The sequence below is a fragment of the Erpetoichthys calabaricus genome, chromosome 16 (genome assembly GCF_900747795.2).
Source record: "Erpetoichthys calabaricus chromosome 16, fErpCal1.3, whole genome shotgun sequence".
Classification (NCBI taxonomy): Eukaryota; Metazoa; Chordata; class Cladistia; order Polypteriformes; family Polypteridae; genus Erpetoichthys; species Erpetoichthys calabaricus.
Window position 1 is genome coordinate 100,206,613 of NC_041409.2, and position 22,293 is coordinate 100,228,905.

At 39.9% G+C, this 22,293-nt stretch overlaps 1 protein-coding gene across 5 annotated transcripts in view; it reads left to right on the top strand.

The window, feature by feature from the left end:
* Window position 1: 1 nt before the first annotated feature.
* strn3 (striatin, calmodulin binding protein 3) overlaps window positions 2-22,293 on the top strand; it is a 130,126-nt gene continuing 107,834 nt past the window's right edge. For 3 of the 5 annotated variants that reach the window (XM_028821724.2, XM_051919999.1, XM_028821725.2), the window contains exon 1: window positions 2-522. In XM_028821724.2, coding sequence (XP_028677557.1) covers window positions 205-522 — 318 coding nt within the window. In that variant the 5' untranslated portion in view covers window positions 2-204. The remainder of the gene's footprint in view (window positions 523-22,293) is intronic. The other 2 variants (XM_028821726.2, XM_051920000.1) reach the window with 1 other exon arrangement.

The following is a 22,293-nucleotide window of genomic DNA, read 5'->3' on the forward strand; positions in this document are numbered from 1 at the left end:
TCCAGGGAATGTAATGGCGGCCGGCGAGTCGGCGCTCCTCTGACACTCAGTCCAAACACACCAACGCTTCCAGCCGCCTGTGGCTCTGGAGGCGGGCTACTTAAAACACGGCCGCCTCTGTGTAAAATACTCAACTTCAGATTTTCTTTTTTTGTATAGAAAGGGAACTAGAAGAAGAGCTGAGTATTGTTTTTCCTCATAAAAATGGATGAACACCCCGGAGGAGGAGGAGGAGGAGTAGTAGGAGGAGGAGGAGGTGGTGGTGGTGGCGTTGGTGGAAGTGGAATGGCCGCTTCAAGGCAACAGCAAGGGAACAATAATAACATTAGCCTGCAGGCCGGCGGAGGTACTGGACTTGGGCCGCCGCCACCGCCGCAGCAGCAACCGATGCCGCCACAAGTGGAGGAGATGCCCCGGCCTCAGCAGTACACCATCCCGGGGATTCTGCACTACATCCAACACGAATGGGCCCGTTTCGAGATGGAGAGGGCGCACTGGGAAGTGGAAAGAGCAGAACTTCAGGTATGTTGGGGCCGGCTTTCTAGGGTACCCGGGCATCTATTTTCAAAAATTGCGGAAAGTTAACTTAGAGAGGGAGGGTCTCGAGACCAGTGAATAGCGTTAGAGACAAAGCGAGGTGACCGGCGCTTGCTGTCCAGGCTGGCCGCTGCTCTGGCCTGAGGTGTCACTTTAAGGTGGTGCGGGGCTGCAGGAAGCCAAAGTATGTGCGTCTACTTTTCCTGCTTGTGCAGCCATTTTAATGCTGTGGCGTCCTGCCAGCTTCCCTTTCTCTGTGGTCGTTATTTAGTTGGGCATCATTCCGTGTTTGTCATGGAGAGTGGAATAGAGAGGAACTGTGCCTCCGGGGCATGCAGAAGCTGCTGCTCCTCCTTGTCAGTGAGAGTTGACATCTCCGGTTTATGATCGAGAGTGGTGACAGGGCTGCCTGACAGCTCTGTGATTTCTATCCATCACACACGATGCTTTTTAGAGTACAAGTCTAAGTAAGAGAGTGCCTGTGTATAATCTGGAAAAGAGCTGGAAGCTCATGCAGTGAAGCTAGCTGCTAGGGAAGATGGCTACCGACTTTGGTTTATGTCAGGTTTTGGAGAAAGAAACTTTTTTTTTTTCTTATTTCGCTCATAAAACCATAAATGTGATGAATGAGAGGAGACCGTTAAGTCCATTAAAGTGGTTTGTTTAGCTAGTAGCTAAGATGTCAACTATCCAATCTAGTACTGCTTAAAGATAGTCAAATATTCTACTTCAACTCAGTGTCTCTGTAGTTTCCAAATCTCAGATTTCTTTGCGTAAAGAAGTGCCATCTAGCTTCAGTCATAAATGCGCTTTCGACCTTAATTTCTCATGGTAATAACACATTTAATTTATATAGTACCTCTTCCATGCTCAGTGGTGTCCTCCTGTATGTGATTCACACTTAAGGCCCAATTGAACTCTGGCACAGATGTGCATGCGCACAATGGCAGTGCACACAGGTCTGTGTAGTTTAAGCGTTCAGTGCATGACACTGTGCGGTCGTAGAATCTCCTGGCTCTCTCTCTCTCCCCCAATATTTTAGTTATCAATATTGTAGATATTTTTTTTATTTTTGCCCGCAGAGACATTCATTTCAGTTTCTCACTATAAATTTGTGGACATTTGGCTATCGCTGTATGCTTAATGTTGCATTGTGAGATGTAGGTTGTGACACTTCACACACTTGTTCCTCCAGTGAGCACCTGTTCTCTTGTCTAGCACATGTGCAGTCAACACATACAGGACTGTCAAGTCAAGTTGGGGAGCATGCACTGGTACAATGTGTTGCCGCACACACTACACGGCAAAACAAGTCAATATCCTTTTTTGCAACCCCCTAGGCAGATACATGGTCCAGTCCCACCCTCTGGAAATGACCCTCTATCTGCCGCAGCCAGGTGTTACGTGGGTGATCCCTTGGCCTGGTCCAGCCACTTGGGTCCCCAACAATGAGGATCTTACGAGCTGGATCACCCTCGGGAAAACGCTGCATATGACCGTAGTGCCATAACTGACACTCCTTCACAATGCAGGTAATGTGCTTCATTCGGGACTCCATGAGCAACCACTCATTTGACACAAAGTCAAACCAACGGTACCCAAGGATTTTCCGGAGAGACACAGTACCAAAGGAGTCCAGTCTTTATCTCGGATCACTGGATAGCGTCCATGTCTTTCAACCATATAGCAAGACAGGAAGCACCAGGACTCTAAAGACTTGGACCTTCGTCCTTTTGCAGATATCGGGAGCGCCACACGCCCCTTTCCAGTGACCTCATGACCCCCCCGTGCTCCCCCAATCCATCTACTGACTTCATAGGAAGAGTCACCAGAGACATGAATGTCACTGCCAAGGTAAGTAAACCTCTCGACAAAGTCGACACTCTCTCTGCAGACAGACACACTGCCGATGGCCGTGCCCAAGAGGTCATTAAAGGCCTAGATCTTGGTTTTTATCGGGACACTCGCAAGTCCAGACACTCGGACTCCTCGCTCAGTCTCTTGAGCGCCCTGATCAGAGCCTCCATTTTCTCCACGAAGATCACAACATCGTCAGCAAAGTCAAGATCGGTGAATGTCTCTTCACCAACAGATGCCCCACAGCCGCTGGATCCCACGACCTTGCCCAATACCTAGTCCATACAAGCATTGAACAGATTAGGAGCAGAACACACCGCTGACAGACCCCAGAATCAACTGGGAAAAACACAAAGGGTCTGCCTCCACACTGCACAGCAGTACCAGTGTACAGGCTGGCCATGATATCCAGCAACCTCGACGGGATCCCGCGAACTGTGAGGTTACAAATGCTGAAAACACGTGGTTGCCAACGAGAGGGTATGTGCGCCAGGACTGATGACGAAATTTACAGCACAGGCTCCCTAGGCGCAGACCCTTATGACAGTGCAGATGCGTTGGATATAAATGGGCCTTTAAGCTGAAAAATTTCTGCTGGATCTACTTTATCAGGATTTTGAAGATCTGGACCACACACAGTCCTCTGTTCCAGACTAAACTTGGTTAATTCTATCCTTCAGAGACCATGTTGATACAGTCTCCTGATCATGTAGATTCACTCTATACAATATCTCAAGATCGTACTGTATCTAACAGAATGTGTAACGCAACTCCTGGTCCAGGCTTTGGTCTTATCATGTCTGGACCACTGCAACTTTCTGCTGGTGGGAGTACCGGCATGTGTCACCAAGCCACAGCAGATAATTCAGAATGCAGCAGTATGTCTGGTGTTCAGTCAGCCAAGGCAGGCACATGTCACTTCCGTCTTCAGTTCTTTGCTTTGGCTCACTGTAGCAGCATTTATTGGTTTGAAATCCTTGAAATTTCCTACAGAGTAGTCAATCGATCAGCACTTACACAGTATGTATGGAGACACTTAATGCAGTCCTATGCTCCTTCTTGACCACTCAGGTTTGCTGGTGAACGGTGTCTGGTGATGCCATCTTCTCAGTATGCTATTAAATCTCTACCTAGAGTCTTAATATGTAGCTCCTTGCTGATGGAATGCGCTGCCCACCTCATTTCGGAATTCTGACTTCCTCAATTTGTTTATGAAGCATTTGAAGACACTCTTGCTCAATGAATTTCTGTCTAACTGGCAGGTGTTTTATTAACTAGAAATTGTAACTGGATTGTATTTTGTTCTGAGCTTGTCATTTGTCGTAATCATTTTTGCACCCTTGTCTTGTAACTGTTGTTCCTAAACAATGCCCCTGACTGATGTTTTGATCTATCTTGTAAGTAGATTTGAATGAAAGCTTCTGCTAAGCAAATAATTGTAATTCCCTGCATCTGTCAGAGTAGGACATGTCCTTAAGCCCTTGGGTGCATCCGGTTGCTCTTCTCAGCGTAGCTTTGAGTGCTGCTATGTCTTTCTTTTAGCGTGCTGACAAGAACTGCACACGAATGTAGTCTCACTAATGCATTATATAGTCTGAGCATAACATCCCTTGATTTTATATACAACAGTTTTAACAATATAACCTAACATCTTTTCTTCCTTTTTAAATGCTTCCACACATTGCTTAGATGATGAAAATGTTGTTGGCGTAAACTCATAAGTCGTTTTCAGAAGTTTCTTCCTATAGGACAATGTCTGCATTAAACTGCATTTTCCAAGTGTTTGTCCAGTTCTAAAGCTTATCCAGATCTTTCTGAATTATTTTTGCTGTCTCCTTAGTGTGTTCCATTAACAAATCTCAACACTGTCACAAGGAAATTAGGTTCTTTAACAGCATCACTGGTGTGCTGTCCAGTGCTTCAAGCTGTTGTTGTTCAACCCATGGGCTGTGACAGGGTCGCTCGATGCCCTAGATGGATTTCCAGCTTAAGTTTAAAGAAAAACAATTGGCTTTTATGCTTTAGGGGGCTACTAATCGCAGATTTCAGTTCTTCACCCAGTCAGAGATACATTTTGCTAATGCATGCTGAGCAATTGAAATGACTTGACACCTACTTCAAAGTCTTATGCTTTATTTTGCTGGTGAATTACATTTCTCTCTGTGCCCTCTCACTTACCCTAATTTCAACAAACTTGGGAAAATCAGACAAGCTTAGATTACCCATTAAAAGACAAATGGAACTAAATTTGATTCAGTATTAAACACCCCGTGTCAAGTTATTTTTGGATTAGTACAGTACATGTTTTTATCTATTATGTATACTTTCTTTAAATGTTGAATGTGCATTTACTATTATGTCAGTGTGTGACATTCTTGTGAAAAATGTTGGGTGTTTTTCATTCATATTACAGAACTGCTGTTGACTAGATGAAGGAAGTAGGTGGCAGGGTTATTGGGGCACAGATCAGATTTTATTTGATAGATATCACAAAGTACAACACAACTACAAGAATTGCGGTTAGTCTGCCTGGTCACTGCTTACACATCACATGCATAATCAAGCTAGATAACAGATAAGAGAGAAGTCCTGCACATTACTACTCCTTTTAAATTGATATTAATGGGATTCTGGTGTAGCTAGAAAACCTTTAAAATTGAAAACAGTAGAAGAATGGGTGGTGCAGTAGATACAAAGGGAGCAGCAAAAAGAATTCAGTAAGATTTGGATGATCTTCAAATCTAGGAGAGGACACAGAAGTTGCAGTTTAATGTAGAGAAGTGCAAAGTGCTACACAGACAAAAGGAACATTAATTATACATAGACATTGGGCAATGCTGACCTAAAGGAAACAGCCACTGAAAGGAATTTAAGGGTTTTTGTTGTCACAGCACTCTTATTGGCTAGGTAACATTCAGAGGCAATTAAAAAAGGCACATATGTTGCAGTTGACAGAGTATTTAGTATATACAGTACACTCACTGAGCAAGTAGTAGGAATTAGGAACATTTGTACACTTACTTATTCAGCCAATCGGAAGGTAGCAGCACAATGCATAAAATAATTCAGATACAGGTTAGGAGCTTCAGTTAATGTCCACATCAAACACTGGAATGTGATCTCTGAGTTTGACCATGACATGATTGTCAGAGCTTGATGGGCTGATTTAAATATTTCTGCAACTGCTGATCTTTTGGTGTTTTCACACTCGGTAGTCTTGAGTATAGTCAGAATAGTGTAGAAAATAAAAAAACAAAGTGATCAGCAGTTCTGATGACAGAAATGGCTTGTTGATGAGAGAGGTCAGAGAAGAATGGCCATGCTGGTTCAAGCTAAACAGAAAGGCTTCAATAACTCTAATAACCACTCTGTACAACTGCCATGAGCAGAACAGCATCCTGGAATGCACAACACATCAAATCTTGAGGCAGAAAGCTGAGGCAGCAATGGGCACAGGCTCTCCAAAACTGGACAGTAGAAGACTGGGAAAATGTTGCCTGGTCTGAAGAATCTCGAATTCTGCTGAGACATACAGACAATAGGGTCAGAATCTGGCACCACCAGCATGACTCTATGCAACCAACCTGCTTTATGTCAACAGTCCAGGCTTGGTGGTATTAGTGTAATAGTGTTGCGGAATGTTTTCTTGGCACACCAGTCAATCATTTTATAATGTGTATCCTTTCATGGACATCTGAAATGTACCCACATTCAAATGGCTACTACTTCTAGCATGATAAAGCAATATGTCACAAAGTTCTCTCAAGCTGGTTTCACAAACATGACGACAAGTACAGTGTTCTTCAGTGGCCTCCCCAGTCACCAAACCGGACTCCAATGGAACACCTTTGGGATGTGGTAGAACAGGAGATTTGCATCATGAATGTGAAGCTGACAAATCTGCAGAAATTATGTGATCCAGTCATGTGAACATGCACCAGAATCTCAAAGGAATATTTCCATCATCTTGTGGAAGTAGGGCCATGCAGAATTGAGGGTGTGTTGAGAGCTAAAGGAGGATTTACCCAATATTAGTTTAATGATCCTAAGGATTTGCTGAGTTTGTACATAATATATAAAGAAACCTTATGCTCAGGCTCTGTATTACAGTGTTGAGCCCCTATCTGGACTACTGTGTGCAGTTCTGGTCATAGCAAAAAAACAGTGTATTATGGGGGTGTAACCAAATCAGTCCTAGTGCTAAAAACACTGACGGTGAATAAAACTTATTACAGAAAGAGTGCTATAAGGAACTCCAATCCCGGACCTCAGAATTCTCAAAGATTTTTAACTGGTGAATCACATTTTAAAGACACTCATTTAATTGTAGAGCTACAATTGTGAATTGAAGCAGAAACCTTTTCAAAAATTTTAAAAGTTGAATGAGATCTTGTGTTCCCCTAGCTATTAGGAAATCAAATGAGCTTGGTTGGATGGTTTTTTTTCTTTTCCTTGGTAACACTTATTTAGGTACTCCAAAAATGCATTTTCTGTCATGTGACAAGACTTTTACAAACCCTTCTTTGGATTTTGATAATACTTACAAAGCATTAGTAAAGTGTTTAGTCATCTCTGCAATGTGACCTACTAACAGAATGTCACTTTGGAGTGGTCTGAGGTGGCTTAACTGAGACCCATTTCTCTTGATATTACATATTTAGTATAAGACCTTCCAATCCTACATATTAAGAAGTAATTTTACCTTCATGTCAATATGTCACACTGCACTGACATGGATAACCAACCTACTGATGTTTTAGAAGTGTTATGAAGACCAAAAGAAGCTCTTTTTGCATAATAAAATGAGTAATAGGTGCATTTGTGAATTTCCCATTGGGATTAATAAAGTATCTATCTATCTTATCTATCTATCTATCTATCTATCTATTTTTTTGCAGTTCCTGGACTAATGAGTTATCTTTTTCTTCTCATTTGTCCGATGTCTTCTCTTCTTACATAGTTCATGGCATGCCCTGAGATTTTGATTTACAAGCTTAGTGAATTTCTGCTGACAGCTAACCACCAATTTTATGTAGTTCACAGGTTCACAGCAGCAGGTTAACAGTAATAAGTAATCCATGACATGGCTATCTAGCTGTAAACATTCCTTGACCCAGATCTTGTGAGTGGTTGTTGGAAAGCGGTCTTTAATTTCAGTTTTTTTTTCTTTCTTAGATTTAGTTTAATCAGGCTTTCTGATTATATTCATACTACACGTTTTTTGAGAACATGCGCACAGTATGAGAGAACTAATTCAGAGCAAATCTCAGCCTCCACAGACTTCTTATGCAAGGGCTCTTGTGTGTTTGATTTCTGAGCATTGTAATAAGTGAGTGAGTCGCTGGGTACTGATGAGATCAGATGCTGTTATGAGTATCAAAGGTACTGAAAACAAAATATTTTCTAGTGCTGCGTTTGTCATCAAATGTAGGTTGGAGGTTGTTAGGGATCAAGTGATCTTTAACAAGCATTAAAAGTCAAGATGAGATTTTGAATAAAAACTGGGCTGTAGGATAGAGACCCTATTTTATAATATCTGTTATACATATGAGCATCGTTTAGAGTTGCTTTAGGCTGTTGTCATACAACTGCGAGTCAAAGAGCATGTTGCAGCTAACTACAGTTGCTGGATTTCATTACCTTGAGGATGTCAGATTACACAACTAGGAATTTCAAGTGATGGATTACCTGACTCACTCATGAGTTCTCATCATTATTGCACATTTCCTACTGTGCCATGAAAATATCACAAGTTTGATTCATTTTAGGAGCCAATCCAGTGTGAGGCATTTATTATGGCTCAACCAAAATGAGATGTTAAATGGCCATTTGTGCTGCCTTCAAAGTACCATGAGCTTCTCTTCAAGTTTCACAGTTAAGAACACACATTTTCCTTTGTTTCTTGCGGCTGCAGTTTCTCTTTACTGCTCCTCGTTTTTCCTTTAGGATTTGATTGGGCCCCGTCTTTGTTACATGTCATTGTCAACAATTTTGCAAGCAGGAGCCTGCCCCCTGTTTTGATTTTGTTATGCCTTGTAGTTGAGCACTTTAAGTAGCTGGGAGTATCACACTGTGTGACTGACAGGCATGGGTGTGCGCCTTGACTGTCTGTGACTTGTTTGAATTACAGTATGTTAACGATGATTAGGACTGAAAATTGTAGAAATTGTCATGTACTGTAATAGGAGCTTTATCTAACTGTTGACTGCCCAGTATAGAAATTACAAATTACTACACTACATTGTGCCTCCATTCTTACAGCTCTTCCAAATGGTGGCACAGTAGATAGTGACACCTATGTTATGTTCACTTCCTAGCCCAACACACGTGTTTTCCTCCTCTGTCCTATAGACACTTTTTTGATTAATGGGAAGTCTAAACACAAATATTATGTAAGAAAGACTGGCCTCCCATTCTGGGTTGATTTGTTTCTTCCTCCCTCCCTCCTAGTGCCTCTGGGTTAAGCTGCTAGGTCCTTTTAGGAAGATGTCGATGGTTTATTAGATACAAATTGCTTCATAACGGAGCTCATGCACATTACTGTCCAGAGGGTTGACACCTGCCATCCCAATGTACAGATTATCAAGTAAATAAAATATGCATTTAATTGTTGTAGTAGAGGCATGCCAATTTATTTACTTACTTATACTTTGGATTTATATTTAAGGAAAATCTAGTGATAGGGTCAAAGTCTTTGTTTTTGAGTGTGTCTATGTGTTTTGCAAAGGGAGTCTGGACACACAACACACATTGCAAATGGAAGTATGCAGTTGTAAAATGCTTGACACTTGTTGATTTTGAGAAAAATCTTTTCAGTAGAGCACTGTTGTCTTTTTGTTTTTGTGTGTGCAATTTGTGCACCAAATTATTGCAGCTCAATCTGGGAAGGTTATGTGAATTCCTTCAGTGCTCTTATTTCATTACATATGATAAAATATTGTCAGTGCAATATTTTTATGCATTTTCCAATGAGCTTATGTTGAGTCTGAGATTGTGTATGAAGATATTTTTTTTCATTTCACATTGGAGTTGACATTGAAAAATGTAGAGCTATAGTTAATGGCTTTGTTAAATTAAACTTTATAGTTCCAAAAAAACAATTATTTTAATTTTAGAATTGGTACACTGGAAAATTAAGTATAATGTTTATTTAGGATAGAGTATTAAAAAATAAACAATAATAAAGTCTCAGTGGTGACTTTTACTCATCTGTAAATGTAGTAATTGCTGTTGACATGGATGTGTAGTTTTAAATGTTCCTGTGGGTTCAGCAGGCACACAGTGTCCAGTGTTGACTGTATTAGAACATAGTGAGTGCTAAAAAGTTTCAGTTGAAGAGAAATTATGTTGAATATAATTTGTAGTAAAACCCTGCCAGAGATTGTAGTGCAGTTTACCTATTAAAGGAGAAAGAAACATGTTTTCTATTTGTTACACATTTCATTCAGAAGTAGCATTTAGCTTTCCAGAAAGCACATTATCTCCTACTGTAAAGATAAGCAGTTAGGTACCAAAGATTTGACATTTCACCACATTTCTTCATCTGTGTAAATTACCTTTGTTGTTTTAAAAGATATTTTTTTGAATCCAGGTTGACAAATAGCCCTGTTTATTATGAATCAGAGTAGTTTATCATTGTAAGTACTGCATGTACTTTCTGTAATAAAGGATGTCTCGTTTCTTTTGCTAAACAGAAAATTTTTTTTTGATTGGAAAAAGGAAAAGACTTGGTAGCTAGGAGGAAAGTATAGAAGATTCAGTATTTATTCAATGTATCATTGCTGTAAGGCAGTTTTATACAGGAGAAACCAATTATCTGAGGTAATGTGAATCATGCTGCCTCAGATAGCCAACAGCTTGTATAAAACGGATGGCCACTACCAAGCAAATCTTCAAACCAAGTAATTCAGTTGGCAGTAAGGATGAGATTTGCACTTTGGACGGGCAGAGTGTAGTGGTGACTCTGCAAGGAAAGGTGGGGACTGACACAGAAAGAGAGATTAGCTGACATGCGCAGGGAAGTGCACCGCTCACCCACACTGGTCTGAGATGGGTCCTGCATGGCTGATGAATAGACCTCCCCATTTAGCTCATGCCACAAAGTGCTAGACTGAGCCAGAGAATGCGGGTGCATAGTTCCTAGTGACAGTTCACCACAGCGCTTTGACACATATAAACTCAAAAATGAATGAAACAATAGAGCACGTATACATGGTCAACGCTAGAAACACACTGACAATAGCCGAGTATGTATTATATATCATAGTATGTACCTACTTGGTACAATAATCAGGCATCGTTTGTGTGAATTATTACAAAAGTAGTGTATTGCACTTGTAGGTTCAACACAAATAATGTGGAACCTTGATAAATTAGGGTATGGATAATTGGGGTTCTACTGTAAGTTTGTTTTCTTCACCTTTGTCTCATGTGTTATTGCGCCTCCCGAAGGTTTCCATCTACTTGCAATCCTGTATTAGTGCAGTAAATTATATACTGTTTAAAAAAAAAAAAAAAAAAAAAACTTCAAAAAACTAGTACTATTACGTTTTCTGAATTTGGTATTGACTTGTTAACAGAGTGTCGGTTTGTGTGAAATTCTTAGGAAGCGGTCTATACCGGTGAGCGCAGGGGTACCTGTGGAGGTGAGAGCAGCGCCTTGAAAATAATGACAGAGTCTGAGATGCAGGCTTTATGGACATTTGCTCAAGAGAGACAGTGCCAGCGGTGGACAAGTGAGGTTCAGACACACACGGGTTCAGAGGAAAGTTGCTGATGGTACACATAGGGCAAGAGCGAGCAAATATTTTTAAATTATTCTATTACCTGTCTTCAATAGGTAGGTAGCGTGGCTAGTAGTTACATATAAAATACTTGGGTAAAATTGCTGTTTTACTGGTGAAAATAACACAAAGCACAAGTGTGATATAAGCTAAAAGAAGTCTACAGGCCTCAATGGCCATTTCCCCACTGCGAAGAGTGTTGAATTTTGACTGTTTTACTGAGAGGGGTGCCATTTTCTTGCCGTGTTTTAGGTTCATTGCTTCACTTTGAGCAGTATGAGCAAGCCTAGTCCTGGAGGGCAGCTGTGGCCGCAGGCTTCCAAAGTTCCAACGAGTTCCTAAACTAGAAGCCTGCTCTGTTGGTACTCTGTTGTTTGTGCCTGTTTTTGTTTAGATTTCTGGAAGCTCCATGTAAGGTCAGAACACTTCAGTCCCTACAACTTGTATTCTCTTTCTTTCCAGAATATTGTATTAAATGCAGATGCTTATAATGAACACACGTTATAACAAACTAATTCAGAAAGCTTCCTCTGTGGTACGAGAGAAACTGGACAGCTTGGAAACTGTGGCAGATCAGAGAATGTTGTCTAGGCTTTGGTCTATTATTGAAAATGCTAATCACCCACTTCATAGTGTTGTGGTTGGACAGAGGAGCGTTTTCAGCAGTAGACTGACTAGCATCAAGTGCTCCACTGAACGTCACAGAAAATCCTTCCTCCCCACAGCCATCAGACTCTAGAACTCCTTTTCCGGTCACTCACCCATACTTTAAGCTATTACCCTTTTTCTTTATTGGATATCTAGGTACATTTTTCAAGTATTTGAAATATGCAACATACTATCTGTTCTTGTGCAATAAATGGTCTTCTCTTCACATGAGAATAAACTTATTTGTTCTCAGAATGTGCAATATTAACTTACGGTACAACACTCTGCACTCTAGTTTGATACTTACATTTATTATACTCTATTTACTGTATATTTACATGATTACTTTATACTTGCTCTTAGTGTAACATGTCCCTTGTCTGTTGTTAAGTTGTAACATAAGTAATTTCCTTCGGGATTAATAAAGTTTTCTGATTCTGACATGCAGTTAGAATGGCAACAGTTTATCGGATCATCTGTTTCCTTTGTTACTCTGTTAAATTCTTTTCACCAAAAAATAACTTGATGCTTGACAACTCAATTAAAATGAAGCAAAACAGGTTTTGTAAAATTAAGAAAGAGCTGTACACCACAAATAATGGCGCTGGAATCTGCGGATTCAACCATGATCAAGAAGACCTCAGTGAATGGTTTGAAGAGCATGACATGAGTGTCAAATGTCCTAACCAGGGCCATCACAAGTCACCAGATCTCAAAACAGTGAAGCTTTTCCACCACTGCTATTGAAATTCCAAGTGAAAGTAATTTCTCCTTAAAGACTTGTTTAGCATTCCTTCAGAATAGTTTCCAGTTCTTGTAGACTCTAATCCAGAGTGTGTAAAAGATGTTCTTGCCTGCTTGTGATGCCCTTTGCATTAAAAAAAGCATTTCCTTTGTTTTGACAGTTTCACATATTCTTATGTTAAACTAGTGAAGAACTAAATAAAATACAAGGGAGAATCAAAAAGTAAAGGCAACTTACCCTTTAACACCTCTAACTGTGAGCAAATGAACATAACAGTCCTGTCACGTCTCCACATGTCCCTGCAGGTTGATGCACTTCTTGTATTATACCACTAATGCCTTCATTCTTGGGAAGAGAAGCTTTTCGGCTTCTCCCGATTCCAGGCCTGTACTGCTTCCTTAACCTCCTCATAAGAGGTGAATCTGTGACCACGTAGATTCTCTTTAAGTGGACCGAAGTTGTGATAGTCACATGGTGCTAGATCAGAGCTGTAAGGGGGATGTGGAAGACGTTCCGACCACAGGTGTTGCATTGCACCCACAGTTGCTACTGCAGCATGGAGACATGCATTGTTAGGGAGCGCCAAGACCATAGCATTCCTGTTCTTTTGCATCAAATTGCAACTTCTCTCCAAGCATAGAGCAGTACATTGCACTTGTCACTAATTGTCCATGTTCCTGCAAATGTGACAGAATAGCGGAAGGTCATCACGATTTTCGTGGCAAATTACTGTAGTTTGAATGTCGTCTTTACTGGAAGAGTCGGGTATTTCCACTTCATGCTTTCTCTCTTGCTTCCCAGCTCACCATGATGGACCCATGTCTCATCACAAGTGATAATCCGCTCCAAAACACTCAGATCTTTCAAGCATTGCATTGCAACCTCCGAGCACTCTGGCATGTTCAGATCCATAGCTAATATCTAAATGTGCTGCAACATTAATCAGCCCTTAATCAGCCCGTCTTCTCTGGGGAAGGCTCCACCATGTCAGTGTGGGCTTGTGTGCATGATGTTGATGGTTGACCAGATTGAGCTTTGTTGGTTATACCTGTTGTTCCCACCTTCCCATTCATTAAGCTTTTCTTGAGTCGTTCTGTTTTCACTTCTGTTCTGAGACAGCATCCTTCATTGGATTTCAGCAGGTTTCACGCCCTCTGCCTAAAGTCATCTCACTACAGCATGTTGTTCAACAATGGCACAGTCCCACAGCACATCGTCCATGTTTATTTGACCTTGGCTTCAACTAGACTTATGGCAGTGTGCCGCGCATGTTTGAACTACCCATAAGCCATCACAAACACGTTGCATTGTGTCAGTTTCTGCCTTTTGCATTACTGCGTAAGTTTCAAATTGATTTTACTTTTTGATGTACATTTGTATTTTTCTTTTTCTCATGGTATGCATTTCCCAGTGTTTGGTGCTTTAGTAGATTTTAACTTTGGTGTTTGTTATCAGATATACCCTCATCATCTAAGGCGGAGTGGTGGCTCAGTAGCTGAGACTATGCACTGGTATCTGGAAGGTTGCTGGTTCGAATCCCGTTCCTGTGAGAAGGGATTTTACTCCGTTGGGCCCTTGAACAAGGCTCTTAACCTACAATTGCTCCAGGGGTGTTGTACAATAATTGACCCTGTGTGCTGACCTCAAATGGTATGCGATAACTACATTTTATTGTACCTGTACAATGATAATAAAGTTGAATGAATCATCGTTTGATACAAAAGTTGCACACTGCCTATTTTTTTTACTTGTATTCTCAATTCTTAAAGGAAATAGACCACCAGAAGTGATGTTACTTACCCATATGTTTTGTAGTGATGATTGAGAGATATTTTTTATCAGTTCTTTTCATGGAGAATGATTTTATAAAGTATGATATAATATAAGCCAGTGGTGACCAAAGGTGTACAATGGCAAACTCATTAAAAAAAAAAAAAAACTCTTGTCACTTAATCCATTTTGTGTCATTTGTTCAGAACATACAATTTGTTTCCTAAAATATTGCTAAATATATACTGGGCAAATCTGCACACATCACAAACAGCAAACTTAATGCACATAATGTTGAGTTTTTTCAATCGAAGGCCCACCTCTTCTCCCAAATTCATTAGTTAAGAGTCCTGTCTTCAAATGGATAATTGAAATATGAAACATAAAAACCCTGAAATACTATTTGTAAATCATTGTAACCTTAATATGTGCCAGTTTAAAACATGTCTTAGGATGTCTATATTTGAAATTGTGTAAATTCACATAAAGATGGTGAGGATCTGGAATAGCCTTAAGTTTTATAACAAAAGTGGAAACCATGAGAACCCTTGAAAAGAATTGGGCTCATCTATTGGTAAGATGTTGCTATTAGCACCCATATGCCCTCAACACCCTGAAAGTCTCTTCTCACTTGTTAAGTTTTGAGTTTTCTAACTTCATCCACATGCTGTAAACTTTGAGCTATGACCTTCAAACACATCATTTAATTAAACCTTTTGTGTATATGCACCCTGTATAAATTTTTTCTAGAAACCTTGTGCTCTATGATTTATTCCTCTTCCCTGTTGTGGGCTGCATCATTTACTTTCCAAGTTTATGGCTTTAACTTAGACAGCCTGTGTGCAGTTTTTAACCAGGCAATCATTCCAGTTATGTACTTAAATTCTCTGCATGTGCTTACATTGCATACCGTTTTGTTAGTCATGACACTAATTGTTTGTTTGTGAGGTCAACTCTGGCGTGAGAGCTAAAAGTACTGTACACATTCACAGTGAGTAAGTAGGGTAATAAAAAGCTGTTGTATTCATACTCTTAATATGTCTAAATTTACTTTACAGATTGGATCTTTGAAAGGGGAGTAAAACAGTTTGAAAGTCTTAGTTAGCATCATGTACTTCTGAACCTCACTGTGGAACATTGCAGTCATTTACAGGTTGTCTTCTGTTTGCATATTCCTCACATAAATAGTCTAGTTGTGTTTACTTGGGTCGCTACTATTGTATTACTGCATTCCGTTTACCGTAAAAGTCTGATGCCGGAGTTGGAAATGACATCACACTTACTGTATTCCATTAAAACATTTGGAAAACAAATACGGACAAGTCCAGGAAAACTTTTGTTGTGCTTGCTCCGTCGGAATAAATAATAGTTGATAACGCAACAGAAGTGTTTTGCGTATCCAAACACTGTAGAAACAAGTCCATAGGTAGAAGTTGGACACCACTGTGTGTATGACTCATTTAATGAGACACAAATAAACTGAAGTACTAATATACTAATAAGCAGTACAACACTACAGCTTTCACTAAAGTTTGCAGTGCACATCACCATTTTGGGTTGCCATAATGACATAGCACTCCTGAATTTCCAAATTGAAGATCCAACTTAAGGGATGTTCCAGTCCTGACTAGGAACTCAGAAATTCCATTTTCCCACTTCAGATGAACACATAACACAGAGAGAGCCTTGTATCTTTTTAAGGATGACTTGTACCACCTCCTTTCAGTTGGTGTCCTTTTTTGTTTAACCCCAGTATATAACCCTTTGCTAACGGGCATGCTTGAGGGCTGATTCATATTTTATCCAGAAGATTATTTTTTGGATTTTGAATATGTACAAACCGGCAGGATTAAAGAAGAGAAATGTGTACTTTGTGTCTCGTTCCGTTCTTAAACAGTGGAGCTACATAAACTTGGCAAAAGCAACAAAACCCTGTCAGAATTATTCATTATAGGTCAAATGGGTTACATATACTTGCCTCTCCTTTGGTGCTTCCATCCATCCATCCATTATTAAAACTGTGTAATCCAATTCAGATTTGTGGTTGGGGCTGTAGCCTATCCTCGTAACAATGGGAGACGTGCCGGGCCCACCACCCTCTCTCTTTCTCTCTCCTATAAAGTGGGTGGCTTTGCTTGTTTGAGCAAATTAGAGAATGTACACATGGCACAACGTTGTGGTGCTTTGGCAACTTGGTCATCTGTTTAAAAGTTGGACCGTTTTGGTTTTATTTACTTCATCAGAGAAACAGGTCACTTTTTGTGTGTGTTAATTTTTGTAGGAATGAGCCAACTAACAAAAGGAGATAATTGCATACATCAGCAGAGTGCATAAATACAATTTTTTTTATAGCACTTCACAATATCACATTGTTAAAAATAGAGCGCATATAGGCCTGTGGCAGCTCAAATAGCTTTCATAGGCTTCATAGACTCCAACTCAAGTGATGTAAGAGAAAACATTTTTTTAATACTTTTTAATTGTTAGTTGTAGATTATTTAAGGGTCAGTGCAGTTTTCTTAAGCGTACTAGTTATAATAGAAGTCCCCATTGGAGATTTAAATCTTTGAAGTCTCAAACTAAAATTGTTAACTACATTGGACTATGATGGTTAGCAGGTCAGCATTGTGCTGTGTTGATAAATGTTGGTGTCGGAGCAATACTGAATGATTACAATCTGCAGATAATGCAGCTGTTGATGTTTAGTATTAAGCAAATGCTGAATACATATTTATTCTCTCCATACTTATAGAGTTACACTTGCATAGCTCCATTCCTGTGTCATTCACTTCTAGATATGCCACTTTTCCTCCTCTTTGCTTGCATTTCTTAAGTTCACATTTACAAAGGCAATTTACCTGACCTGGGCTTGTACGACTTTTAAGTAGCTAGAAAAGGGAGCTGGTGCCACGGTGCTGCATGCATAACATCTGGCATTTCACTAACTTAAAGTACAGGCAGTCCCCGGGTTACGTACAAGATAGGGACTGTCGGTTTGTTCTGAAGTTGAATTTGTATGTCGGAACAGGTCCATTATTTTAATAAATGCTATTGTTGACCGACTGTAACCAAGTGCTCTGCCAATGAATGATGGAGTTTCAGCTCTCTCTGACCTTTTTATTATTTTGACTTTATTTTATATGTTGATGGTTTTTCTCTTCTTTACTGTATCACCAGCACTTGCATCAGATTTATGTTTCAGAGACATTGTTGAAGGGTGAAGACAAAAGGTTAAGATGAGCTCTTCTGCACAGCACTGGACACGCTATCACAGCAGGAAGGCACCCCTCGCCAGCACGTCTGGCATACTGAACAAGAGACAACTTCCTGCTATATACATAACAGTACAAGCAGGCTTGCTATTGAGAATGAATGGGGGTGATGAGAGGCGATTCACCACCCGCCCACCAAACAGTCACGTCCACTTGCATACAGTATGCTGCCTGCAGCATCTGCCCACCAAGAACGAACAGGGTGCGGCCAAAGGTGAGTAGTGAATCACCCACCACCGCCCCCATTCAGTAGGCAGCCACCCGAGGCACACTATACAATGCTGCCCCCACCACCCCATTCACCCTCAGTGGCCTCCGTTCAGCCACAACCGGGTCACCGCTTGCAGTGTCCCCAGGCCGAAGATGATGGAGCGGTAATTACTGAAGAGCCTGCGTCACGTCCCCCAGACAGTTGAAGGAGCAGCTGCGGCCCCGTTCATAAGTCGTATGTCGGACGTCCGTAACTTGGGGACTACCTGTATAATAAAGTATATTTGTCCATATGGGGAAATTAAAACTGAAAAAATAAAAATACATATTGTGGATCTGTTCAGCCAACATGAGCGTCTATCCAATGAGGAAAGTATTAAAATTGAACTAACAAGTCACACAGAGTGTTTCTCTGTTACAAGATAGAGGAGGTTTCAATGGATGTTTTGAAATTTCAAAAAATGTGCACAGCATGCTCTGGTTGAGATATAACGATTTCAATACAATATCAATATGATAGTCACGATAACAAGGCCCTTGTCCTGAAAATTACTCCAGGAATGCCGTACAGTCGCTGAGCCTGCGTTCTGACCTCCCAGTGGTCATGCAGACAGACAGTTTCGGGACTAATAAAGGGTCATTCCATGTCAAATCAACCGATTTTTCCAGAAATCCCACACACTTGGGCTCAAACAATTCTGCAAAAAATAGCTGATGTACCCATGTTATCTAGGAGACACCCTGTAAAATTATTTTGATGCAAGATCAATACTTTCCAAGATACAGACAATTTTGTGAGGGGAGAGGGCTGTCAAATATGACAGGTTTGTTTTTTCATCAGTTTCACAAGACCACATCTCACAAACTAAACCACCTAGCAGGCTCACAATTTGCATAGTGGTACCTTTATAGGTATAGTATATAACAGAATCAAAATGCTTAGTCCAGATGACACCACTTGGTAAAAGGAGACCTTCAAAAATGGGAAAAAAAAAAAATTATATATTTTTTTTGGCTTTGCAATGTATAAGCTTGCAGAAAGCGTACTTGTAACTGAATGTTTAGATACCTACACACGGCTTTTTAATAAGCAAACAAGAAACTGCATTAGGGATTGACCTACAGACCTCTCAAATGTGAAAAAATCATTTTGGGTTTAACTTTCAGACCAGCTTAATGAGGATGTCCAGACGTTTTTAAAATTATTTTTCCTGTATCCTACATGGTCCCTTATTTCTCAAGAAATAAGTCTTACTTTTCTTATGTAAACTTTCATTTTATCTTCCATTCTAAATATGGGTTAAATTCACCATTTGTCAATAATTATAATCACCAAGTTCTTCTTGACTAACTTGGGTATAGGATTAATGGAAAAAGCTAAATCACCAAAGGCACATTAAGCGCAACGCATGAACAACAGCTGCTTGACTTACCACTAAATACAACACTTGTTATAATGAAATGTTAACATCTTGGTACTGCAGCAGCAGGATTGTGACCTATTTCATTTCTGTTCCAATCGAAGTGCAGAATGTAGAGCATCTTTGTCTTTGACATCAAGATGGTCCTGTAGCCTTCCACTGACTGTTGGGTGCCATTGCACTGCTTAGTGCACCTACAACAAATATCTGTAGGTGGCCAATAGAAAGACTGAAGGGTAGTTTGGATGCATGAAACATATCAGGATGTCTGCATTTCTGCTTCACTCTTGTCAAACTTCACATCAGTCCAGCCTTTTTCATCCTACATGCACCCAACATAGTCTCCAGTAAGAACTGGTTTAATGTGAGGGACACATCTGATCCATCAGGAGTGTGATCGTGACAGGGCAGGATCTCAGCTGCTGCTTCAGTGGTGAATGTTCGGACAGTCAATTGACTGTCTTCACCAGACACCCAGCTGACTTGGAGTTTGCCGTCTTCTGTAGGAATGTAGCGATGGTATTCTTGAGTACCAGGTACTCTTTTGGCCATGAAGAATCGCTTTCTCTGTTCCACAACATGAGATAGGCCATGGTCATTTGGTATGAAAAAAGTTTGACATTTTTGATAACTTACTTGATTGAAAACTCAAATGATGACCATTATTGACACGTGGCATATTCAGCTAATGTTTAAGATGGAAAATAAATATGAAAGATTTGCTTAGGAAAAGTACGGTTTGTGTTTTGAGAAAGAAGGGACAACATAGAATAAATGAAAAGTATTGGAATGTGAAGATAATTTTAAAAATATGTTGTTAGGGTGTTCTGAAACTGAAATCCAAGACGATTTTTTGGACTTGAGAGATCAGCTGTTCAAACCCTGATACAGTTACTTTTCTGTTTATATTGCTTTTTCAGAAAGCCTATATAGATATCTGAGTAAGAAAAAAAAAATCAAAAGTCTGTGTTGGTTATAATTGTGTGTTGCTGAAGCCTAAAAACAGCTAAGCCAAAAACTCCATTACATTTTGGTCAGTTTCAAGGCGTTGCTTTGACCATTTGGGGTCATCAGGACCAAATGTTTTAATTTTGTCACAATTAATGTACCAGCATGCAACGTCGGAGCCTGCTTGGTAGTTTAGTTCTTAATCTACAAACTTAGGAAATTTGATGAAAAAATGAGGCTGGATAAAATCGACTCCCTGTCCCAAACATTCCCCCCCTCCCGGTAAACTGGCTGTACTTTGAAATGTATTGTTCTTACATCAAAAAATTTTAACAGGCTGTCTCCTGACTAACACGAGTACACCTGGTAATTTTCTGGAATTTTTAGAGGCCAAAGTGCATGGGCCATTGGTTGATTTGACCCTGAAGTATATTAAAATCGAATTTAAAAAAAAAAAAAAAAAAAAAGCAAACTACAATGTATTCTAAGTATTGAAGTTGAATACAATTTTCAGTATCTAATACAGTATATAATGCAGCCGAGTAAAACATGGATTTACGTAAATTGCAATTCTTTTATTCATTAAACTCTTTAATCTTTACATTGATGAAAACTAATATTGAAAGTTTTAGTCATTGAAGTGTAAGAATAATTAGCTAGAGTAGTTGTCTTGGTGTTAACCTTAATGAGCATTATGGCCCACCCCAAAAAGCCACAGTTCCCATCCTTCCACACTCACAAACATTTCTAGTCCGATTTGAATTTTGAGTAGCTTTCTCTGAGGAAGACTGTGAATAAACAGGGTTGTCACCAAAGTAAACAAATCATCAAATTGCCGTCAGTGCTGTGCTGAGCCCACATCTTGTGATACGGCTGGCTCACTGCTGTGTTCATGCAGACCACATCTGTGAAGCGGCCACCACAGCCAGCCAGATCCAACTTTCACTTTAGTCACCATCCCACAATTCAGCTTCTGCTGTAATTCTTCAAGTACGTGAGTGCACTGAACAGTAGTTCCACTGTTTATGCAATTGAGCACTGAAGACTTACAATGCCTTACATTATATAGAAAATGTTTTGAAACATGATTTTAAATTACATGTAATTAAGTTAATGTAGTGCATTGTGGCAGCACACTTCATGATGAGGGTTTAAAAATTGAGGGAGCAACAAAGCCCTAGTGCTTAAAAGCATTGCCACTGAGTGAACAGTGCAGAAAACAAACTGTCTGATAGGTAAAAATAATTGCAGGCCCCTATCTTAATGCATTATCATCTCCTGTTAAATTCTGCTCCGTACTTGTAACATTTTTATTTTAATACAGTATTGATGATGACTTGTGTTCTGTTCTGTGTATTGTATTGTATTGACCCTCCTTCTTTTTGACATCCACTGCATGCCCAACCTACCTGGAAAGGGGTCTGTTTTTGAACTGCCTTTCCCAAGGTTTCTTCCATTTTTTCCCATAAGGGTTTTTTTTGGGAGTTTTTCAATTGTCGTCTTAGAGAGTCAAGGCTGGGGGGCCAGCAAGAGGCAGGGCCTGTTAAAGGCCATTACAGCACTTCTTGTGTGATTTTGGGCAATACAAATATAAATTGTATTGTAAATTGTATTAAAAATTTAACTGACAGAAAAATAACAAACATCACATTCCTACTTCATACGCATCGGTTTATACTGATTAATGTCTTGTAATTCAGAAATAAAATGCTATAAGAAACGTACCAGCAAGTTGAGCCATGCCATTGCTAGCCTACGAGGCTCATCTGTCAAAAGCCAGAGCAGACTGGAAGTGCCTTCATAATGTAGGCTGTAGAATCAATACCATGAAAAATGAGTATTGAAACAATTTTTTAAAAATTTACAACCAATACTTATGAATATTTTGATACTTTTGACAACCCAATTTACTTACTAATTTTCTTGAAGAATGGGCAGCAAAATTTAACAAGAGAGTCCCACTATTGTTTCATGTGGACAGACAGACAGACTGCAATGACAATAGTTGTTGTATGGATTATATAGATAGATAGATAGAGATAGATAGATAGATACTTTATTAATCCCAATGGGAAATTCACATTCTTCAGCAGCAGCATACT